Source organism: Pundamilia nyererei, unplaced genomic scaffold, assembly GCF_000239375.1.
Source record: "Pundamilia nyererei isolate P.nyererei 1_Seehausen unplaced genomic scaffold, PunNye1.0 scaffold00001, whole genome shotgun sequence".
NCBI classification, from domain to species: Eukaryota; Metazoa; Chordata; class Actinopteri; order Cichliformes; family Cichlidae; genus Pundamilia; species Pundamilia nyererei.
In genome coordinates, this window is record NW_005187402.1 from 4,774,145 (window position 1) to 4,783,870 (window position 9,726).

A 9,726-nucleotide genomic window follows, 5' to 3' on the forward strand; every position below is an offset into this window, starting at 1 on the left:
AAAACAACTCCATATATGGTTCTAGTCTAGTCAGCAGAGAGCTGGGAGAAAGATAAAACAATCTGAAACAATATGTCCTTGCTGGGAAAATCTGAAAGACACTTCTAAACTACTTATCTTAAACACAGCTTGTACATTTAAAAGAAGGTAAAGTTACATAGAATCATTTTTCCTATAACATGCACTTCCTACTTTAAGGACTTGATGTCCGACGAGTTCTCGTCAGGTCTATAAGTGCAGGATAAAAACAAGAACGTACACAACACCAACACTGTAACATCCCAACAGTTCCCAATCTATTTTAAAAGACCCTCGTTTTCATTTGTTTTGTGGAAAACAAATGCCACAAGGCTTTATGTGATTTAGAGAAGTGATGGGATGATAACATTTTCAAAGTCATGCAGACTGAAGGGGCCTTTCTCTCTGCGTGCGTCACAGTGTGGACAAAAATACACTGCTGGCTAAAAATATTTTCAATACGATACACAATTACTGTCATTGACACTGCTGCACTCTTCACAAGTTTCCTGTTAGAGCAGGTGGGGCCTCGTCTGGAGGGTTAGTACAGCAAATGTGACTGTCTGGGGTTTTTTTTAGTGTAGCGGTCTTCTCTGATTGGAAGAAGTTTGGCTAATTACCTGATATAACTTGAGTCCAGTAGTTATTTAGATTCAAGGATCTCTTCTCCAAATTCAATTAGTTATTTAAAAACCACAAGACCAAACATGCTGTATGTAACATATAGATCTATATGTTCCCGAAGCTCGGGTCCTCCTCCAGAGGCGGTTCTTAGGACTGCGCTCTCCTGGTCAGAGATCTGTTGGAACCACTCTTTCAGCTCTTAATGCTCCTGTTACTACTTTAGACTTTACCTTCTCTAGTTGTGCCTTCAGCATCTGGTACTTTTCTATTTTCTCCTCCTTCCTGATGTTGCTGTCTGCTAGCACTGCCACATCTGTCACAACTGTGGTCTTCTCCCCCTTTTCAACCACCACTATGTCCGGTTGGTTGACCAGCAGCTGCTTGTCTGGAACTTGAAATCCCACGGGACCTTTGCCCTGTTGTTCCCAAACACCACTGGTGGTGTCTCCCATCGGGAGTTGGGGACTTCTAGTCCATATGCGGCACAGATGTTCCTGTGTACTGTCTCAGTCACTTAATTAGCCTCTCAGTGTAGACAGTCCCAACAAATATCCTGCTACTATGTGTTAGATAGTCTCAGGTCATCTTTGTAGAGTCTGCAACTTGGGCCCTGTTAGCTGTGGTAGACTTCTGCCTCTATGGATCTGTTGCTTAGGGCCTGTTCCTGTGCCTCCATGATCAGAGCGTCTGTTGTCCTGTAAGCCAGGCTTTTCTAGACACGGGTATGATTTCTTGATGTCAGCCACTTCTTAGAGCTTCCTCTCCGGGGTGCAATCTTCCTGATCTGTTCACAGATGCTCCGTGTTTCTTCCTGGATTGTGTCTCTGGCACTCTTAATCCTCACCCTACCTCTTTCTGTTGCTCATAGAGTCTTGGGGTGATGGACTTTGGATGGAGACCTCAATGCATTGTGTGGAGCTTCTGTGTCTTGACATTTCAATTCAATTCAATTATATTTACTCTATATTTATAGAGTGTCAAATCACAACAACAGTTCCCTCAAGACCCCACATTAAATGGTAACTGGCCTGTATTTGTATAGTGCTTTACTTAGTCCCTATAGACCCCAAAGCGCTTTACACTACTTTCAATCATCCACCCATTCACACACAGGTGACGGCAAGCTACATTGTAGCCACAGCCATCCTGGGGCACACTGACAGAGGCGAGGTTGCCGGACACTGGCGCCACCGGGCCCTCTGACCACCACCAGTAGGCAACAGGTGAAGTGTCTTGCCCAAGGACACAACGACCAGACTGTCGGACTCTGCCAACTCTTGAGCCCCGATTAACACAAAGAAAACAAAGAAAGCCTCAACAATCATAAGACCCCCTATGAACAAACACTTTGGCGAGAGTGGGAAGGAAAAACTCCCTTTTAACAGGAAGAAACCTCCAGTAGAACCAGGCTCAGGGAGGGGCGGCTGCCTTCTGCAAACGACTGGGGATCAGTGGATGAAGACAGAACAGAAGACATGCTTGGAAAGAGAGCCAGAGATCAATAATAACAAATAATTAAATGCAAAGAGGTGCATTAACACATAGTGAGTGAAAAAGGTGAGTGAAGAAGAATCACTTAATGCATCATGGGAATCCCTGATCCAGCCTATATAACTATATACTTTATCAAAAAGTAAAGTTTTAAACCTAATGGTAATAGTAGAGAGGGCGTCTGTCTCCTGAATCCAAACTGGGAGCCTCCCATTCGACTTTAAAATATTATAGGAACCACAAGCAAGCCTGCAGTCTGAGAGCAAAGAGTTGTAATGGGGTGATACGGTATTATAAGATCATTAAGATAAGATGGGGCCTGATTATTCAAGACATTATTCAAGTAGCTGATGAGTAGGATACGGATTTAACAGGGAGCCAATGAAGAAGAATTATGCTCTGTTTTCCTAGTCTCTGTCAGGACTCTTGATGCAGCAATTTGGATCAACTAAAGACTTTTCAAGGAGTTTTAGGACATCCTGATCATCTGTCCAAATCAGTTTTTACAGAACTGTGCAGGAGATTTGTTTTTAAATATTTTCTGGCAAAGTCTAGTCTGATCTTCCTGTTGTTGAGTGTAACCCATTGTTTGTACCATAAACCTTTTATATTTCCATTTGTGAAGGCTTCTCTTGATTGTAGACTTGACTGACACGTCAATCACACCTTGACTGTGGTTGCATACAGAGGCAGCAATACAAAAAATGTGGTGGCCAAGCCAAATCAAGCAGTGAGTGAAAGTGAAAATAAAAAGTGAGGAAAACAAAGTGTAAACCTCCCACACAGGTCATGAACTGTAATCTTGTAGCTGACCAGCCCTTCAAGGCACTCCACCATCACTGCTTCAGCCTGCTGCTACGTTTTTGGTTCCTAAAAAGAGCCTGTTCTCTCCCTGCGTTTAATATCAATGCAGACACTGTCTCAAGGCATGAGAGCCAAAGGACACCTTGTCTCTGTGACGCAAGCAGGATTTCACAGAATGCCGGGATGTGATGCCCGGGGATGAAAACATGTTGCATACGTATGGCCTTTGGCTCTTGATGTGCTTTCTCCAGTCTAAGAAAAATATCAACTTGTGTTTAGAGAGTTCAGAGTTTCAACAGAAAGCTTTTGTTACACACTAGTTTGACAGATACGACTGTTTACCAGGCAGGAAAGACGCTATGGAAAAACATTTTTCGAAGATTTCAGATCAGCTGACAAAAATTTCAAAAATTATAGATGCATGTGCGAAGGAAAAGAGTACTCGACTCTAATTTCTGCTAATAATACTTCATTGCAAAGTCCCAGGCATAAAAACAACAGCAACAAAAGGACCGCTCAAAAACTCAGTAACTGATTGTGATGATATAAAATGACGATGCCTGAAAACTTGTTCTACTTCTCCATGTTGAACGCCCATGAATTAGATATTAGTGAATAAATAAACATCTGTGGGGTAATTCTGTATCACTTTGGGCCATTCTGTTTTTGATCAGCTCCATAAAAACCCTAAACTCGATCGGCCTCTCAAACACAGAATAATAAAACACCATGGACAACTACATATTCAAGGCCTGTTCCGCTCGTGGTATTCATCAGTGTGATCTCTTTGTCTAAGGCAAATACAAAAATCCCTCAGAACAATTTTAGCAAGCTTTTCTCATTAGGTTACTTAATTTGAAAATATGACTGAAAGACTAAATGCCTGACACAGAAACAGCTCTCCCAGGAAGCTCCTCCAAGTGTTTCTCATCTAGCAGAGTGAGTGTTTACACATGTTGTAAAAGTAAGTCTGTTTCCCCTTAAAAAACAAAACACAAAACCCCACAAAACCATTCAGTATAATCTTACAGTGTTGGACATTTACATTTAATATGTTTTAATAAGTTTTAAGTAATGACCTAAACATGTTTAAAAGTCGCTCCTATGAGTAAAATATCTGAGGAAGACAGTCTGAATGGTTAGTTCAGTTTCAGTAACCACACCCAGGCCTAATTACTTCCAGACCTGATGAATAAGGATATCACTTAAATAGAACCTGTTAGACAAGGTGAAGTCAGTGAAAGTGGATTAGAAAAAAACAAACTAAGTAAACAAATAAAAACAAATGAAGGTTTTGGAGGTTTTGAGTTTGAAGTCCAAACTCAGACTTGATCGAGATGCTCTCTAATGACCTTAAACAGGCTGTTCATGCTTAAGTTTTCCAGTGTTGCTGAATTAAAACAAGTGTGCAAAGAAGAATGGGACAAGATTTCTCCAAGGTGATGTCAAAGAGCAGTTCTTGCAATTCTTGAATTCAAGAATGGTAAAATTTGTTATCGAAACAGACGCCCACCTATGGGCAAATCACCCTCAATTAGCCTAACCCCACTAACTGCATAGTGCTAAATGCTGACCACTACGCCACCATATTCTACTTTTATATAAACTTATATAAACATCATGAAACATGTCAGGTCAGTTCATTTCCTGCGTCCTCTGAAATTTAACTTCTGTTGATATATCTGTGTGTTATTGTAGGATCTTTACCTTACAATATAAAGCATGCTGAGGCAACTTTTGCTGTGTTTTAGCATATATAAATAAAACTGAAGAGTCTCTCTACACACTGTGTTTCTGTTCAAAGTTTAAATACAAAATGTGATTGTTCCCGAATGCTCCTGATTTAATTTTTTTTTTTTTACAAAAAGACTAAGAAATTACAAAATATTTAGATATTTTTAGTGTTACATAATAATTAATATTTTAATCATAGAAGTTTAATGAGTTATCTCTAAAGTCATCTTTTAGATTTAGTATATTTTTAATGATCAAAGATGGATGATTCCACAGGCATTTATTGCTCAAAGTCATCAAATTCGTATATTTATTAAAAACAAATCTTTAAAATGATCCATGACTTTTCTATTATTGATACTTTTCCAGAATTTTATTATTTTGGTTGAATAACATCTGTAAAATTAGTTTTAAAAAAGTATTTATGGCAAACTATACTTTCCGTTTTTTCTATTTAAAAAATAGCCTTTTCTGATATTATGTTAAATTTGTAATTGTATTTTAATATTATATAATTTTATCTTGAAATTTTTTTTAATGTTTATTTAAAAGTACAGTTAATTCTATTTTAGGTCTTTATTATTATAAATTTTTGTTCGCTTTTAAAATAAAAGTCTTAATTTTATTGCAATTTCATGTACTTAAAAATAAGAGGAATATTTGTTACATTTAACAGATGAAATATGTCAAGATTTTTTTTTAAGCGTGTCCAACCTGGAAAAATATTAATTATAATTAAAATATTAATAGAAAATCATGTTACTTAGCAGGTTTACAGGCTTCGAACCTTTCCAACAATAAAACAGTTTTTACAAGCCCCAATTTCTGCCCCTCACCGTGCTTCCAGATGCTGGCCAATCATAGACAAGACTGTCTTTAGTAAGGTGGGCCTCAAATAGCCTTAGTTTAATGAATGAAATGATTGTCCCAGAAAAACAATGCAGAGCAAGAAATAAGTATGATACATAATGAAGCTAAGTTAATTAAATAGGAATGAATCTGCAGCATGAATTGAATAAAGCTATGTGAGTGACTTCCTGCAATGAATAGTGCACAATTATCTATACCCTCTTTAGAAGCAAGCAAGAATCAAGCAGGGACTTTCTCTGCTTCCTGTATAGCTAGCATCCTTGCTGTGAGGTACACTAATACTGTTATGGGATAGATAGCTCCTGTTTTCCAGACTGAGACAAACAGCTTTTTGTGCCAATGGCGGGGGGAGCCGATCATGTGCTTGATATTATCTGTGTATGAAGCGGTAATACAGTGGCCTTCTATGTTCTAATCAGCAGGGTCAGCCTCATCAGTCTCATCTTCTCTCACTGTTTTGTATTTCTAAATTACCCCCGAAGCATAATTCATTTATGGCTGTTGTGGGTTTATGGAAGGATGAAATATGCTCTTAACCTTTACTTACCCTCAAAATCACTCCAAAAAACCAAAAAATCCCAACAAAACACACACAAAAACAACCTAACAACAACAAAACAAACAAACAAGCCACAAAAAAATCAACAAAACAAAAAAACAGAAATGTCGATAAAAGAGGACACAAACCAGATGATCATCCAGCGTCCCACCTATTTTGGGAACTGGGGTTGTATGCTCACATACCATACATATGATCATATGACTTATATGTTTCTCACAAATTCAATTTGTGAAAGACCTCCACAGTTTCTAGACATGAAACAGTGGCTCATTGTTTTTCTAAAAACATAGTATGGCAAGGGAGACAATGAGCTGTACGCAAGAACTAACAATATTTGTACTGGTGTTGACCCCCAGTGGCCAGAGGGTGTAGCTGCTCCTAAGGGCTCTGGGAATTTAATAGACTTTTATGACAGAATCTTTTATTAATGCAGTTATTATACATGGCTTGAAAATTTGCTTGAATACAGCAACATATTTCCATGTGTTTAAAGGAATAGTTCGACATTTTGGGTAATAAATGTTGCTTATTTTTGCTAATGTCAGGTAGTAAAAAGAGTGGCACCATTCTCATGTTGCTTTGTGAAAGTGAGGTTTAATTCAGCATAAAGCTAAAGCTGTAAACATTCGAGGGATTAAATATGTGCACTGAGTAGTGAGCCTTACAGACACCTGTAGGTGGATGTGTTACCTGTGGAGAGCAACATGCAAGCTATTTAGTCCCTCTTCCAGTCATGTGGCTTCAGTTTCACATGGGTACATTCTCCCCAATCTCCCAAAATGTCAACTATTGCTTTAGAGGTACCCTCTAAATCCACAAACCTTCCTGTAAAAATGTGAAATATTTATTACTATTCATACATTTTAAAAAAAGAAAAGAAAAATAATGTCTAAAATCTGTAGAAATCTCAGAGTAAACCAAAACACATAAACTAAGACAGGAAATGATGATAACTCGTACTGAAAAAACAGAAATCAAAGTAATGTTTCCACAAAGAAATGTGAAAAATAAAAGCGACAGCATAGAGTAGAATAATTATAAAGGACAATAAATACCCACAGTCTTTACCACACTGCTCTTTCTACAGTATTCACCGTGAGGCAGAGATTAACCCTTCATATGCAAGTTACAAAGTTCGAACCTTGACCTTCTTGAACCTTCAATAAAAAGTCATAGCCTACTACACCATCATATAAATACATTCATGCAGTGACATAACATATATATTTGCATTTACACCACAACCTTTAGATCACGACAGGCTACATTATACTGAAAATACATAACATCACTTAAATATTTAACAAATACTTTGAGATGATAAATATCAACTTACGTGAGGATGATCCTCTGGAGACAGTCTGTTTAAATACTTAAAACTGTCAACATTTTTAAACTTCTGTCTTTTGTTGGCGTGAGAGCACTACTCACTCTAAGCCTGATAAAATGTTCTTGTTGAAAACTTGTCTTCATGGTGCCATTTAACCGGTCTTCAGCTGTTGGTTTTCCCCTGACTCTGAAGCTGTGATGGGCTTTCGCCTGTCTGTGCGTTGCATGGTGCTTGCCTTCATGGATTGGCGCAGCGAGGACAGCCGGCTGCGGAAACCCTCCCCAGAGAAGAAGTAAAGCAGCGGATCAAAACAGGAGTTGGCAGCAGCCAGGCACAGCGTCACCACCACCAACTTCTGCATGGAAACGTTCTCGCAGTGGGTAGTGTCTCCCCGAGACAGAAAGTTCAGGTGCACGGTGCGCTGCACGTGGTAAGGCATGAAGCTGACCAGAAAGGTCAGCAGGACAATGACAATCATCCGGATGGCTCTGGTGCCTGTGCCCCGCTGACGGCGGGCAGCGTGGGTGCGGGAAAGCAGGGTTCGGACTATGCCAGCGTAGCAAAGTATGATGACCAGAAAGGGCAGGACAAAGCCCACCATCAGCGACACATAGTTCAGCGCAATTAGTTTTTTCAAGCTTTTCCCGGGTGGAGGTGGCTCGAAGCATTTGGTTTTATTCGTTATCGGATCAAACTTCTGGCCAGATATCAGGAAGGGTGAAGATAAAAGACAGATCACTACCCAGATAGCACCACAAACAAGGCGTGCACGGTTCTCTGTCACCAGCCGCAGGTTCTGCACAGGGAAAACAATAGCCAAGAAACGCGTGAAAGACATAGCTGCCATGAAGTAAATACTACAGTAGAGGTTTACATAGAGGGCGTAAGAGCTGATACGACAGAGAAAGTCCCCCTCGTGCCAGTCTCCCTTTCTGACATAGTAGAGAACTCGCAGCGGCAGCGTCATAACGCACAGCAGATCAGACACAGCCAGGTTCAGCATGTAGACGTGAAAGGGTGAGCTCTGGCGATACGTTCTGATAAGCACCACCAGGGCAAAGCCATTCCCAACCAGGCCTAGAACTGTGATGAGGGAGTATGCTGTTGAGTAGACCTGGTTACGGAAGTCATCGATGGACTCGCACCGACTGGAGTTGTCCTGCAAACCACCTGTCACATTCTCCATTTGTGTAGCTGCTGAGACAGAGGGAAAGCGCATTATGAGCGTGCATAAAAATGTGTAAATGAAAGTGGTTCAGGCCCCCAAAAAATATGCATATGAGAAAGCAAAAATGCAGAGCTGTGTAAAGTGCTGTAACCCCAATGTGGTAGATTATTTCTCAGATAGTCTGTGAGCCTGTCGTGCATTTCTGGAAGAAACACCGAAAACAGATAAGCACTTTCAACCTCCATCCTGTCACATGGTAAAGCTTCTGTTTTTGGTTTCATAAGCTAATGTCTCTTTTAGATGCAGTTCTTGTGAAATGTTGAGACACTGTTCATTGTGAGCACTTGTCACAGACTCATTATTAACAGATGGATCACATTCTGTCAGACTCCACTTCACTACGGGGCAAATCGTTTCTTTTAGCATTGTGCAGGCGATAAATTATTAAGGAGCGTGCATGTGTGTTACATAACTCACCGTGCACCTGAGCGTAACTGTAATGCACATTCACTACTGTGAAGCTAAAAACTCGTTGATTCAGTTTCAGTTAACAGACTTTCTGTTGCTCTTTCACTTTTGATTGAAAGACATTCTCAAAGCACTCTTTAAATTAACAAATAGATTATTTGCACCGCTCAGACAATGAGTGGTAACTTCTAACAATAAGCCTACACGCTGCTGAGCGCTTTCTCTGTCACCCACAGCTGTTAGCAAAAGTATAAACATCACAAAAATAAAACCCACATTCCAGCAAATTCAACTCCAGCTAAGGCATGTTCTCCTTACCGGTGAATTCTTGTTTTCAAAAATGGTATGTCAATCTTCACTCCCGCCTGACGTCCGCAATCACAATGCTGCCTCAGACCGACTGCCTGCTTTATCTACCAGATGTTGCCACAGTAATGGAATGATGCTGCGTCTTCAGAGGCTCACTTTGAAAGCAAGTTGAAGTGGGGCTGGTCTTTCCCTTTAACTACGCAGCACAGTCACATCAAACTCAGTGACATCACAAACACTTTAGCTCATGGGGGGAAACCACTGTAAAGGTGATCTTTTTTTACTTCTTCGCTGTAGGCAATATTGTGCTTTCATTTGCCAAAATTTGTTACTAATATTTTTTTTACT

At 39.9% G+C, this 9,726-nt stretch overlaps 1 protein-coding gene across 2 annotated transcripts; it reads right to left on the reverse strand.

The window, feature by feature from the left end:
- Positions 1-6,519: 6,519 nt before the first annotated feature.
- On the reverse strand, positions 6,520-9,525 carry cysltr1 (cysteinyl leukotriene receptor 1). Of its 2 annotated transcripts, none has more exons than XM_005719512.1 (2): positions 9,388-9,525; positions 6,520-8,627 (listed from the first exon to the last, which is right to left on the reverse strand). In XM_005719512.1, exon 2 carries the CDS (start codon positions 8,617-8,619, stop codon positions 7,585-7,587), a length of 1,035 nt encoding a protein of 344 aa, XP_005719569.1. In that variant the 5' UTR covers positions 8,620-8,627; positions 9,388-9,525; the 3' UTR covers positions 6,520-7,584. The 2 variants fall into 2 exon arrangements, with proteins under 2 accessions (XP_005719569.1, XP_005719568.1); XM_005719511.1 differs by having other exon boundaries at positions 6,520-8,630.
- Positions 9,526-9,726: the final 201 nt, after the last annotated feature.

Bases quoted from the DNA above. Each gene is read 5' to 3' on its own strand.
- cysltr1 (XM_005719512.1), bottom strand. From the start codon at position 8,619: ATGGAGAATGTGACAGGTGGTTTGCAGGACAACTCCAGTCGGTGCGAG.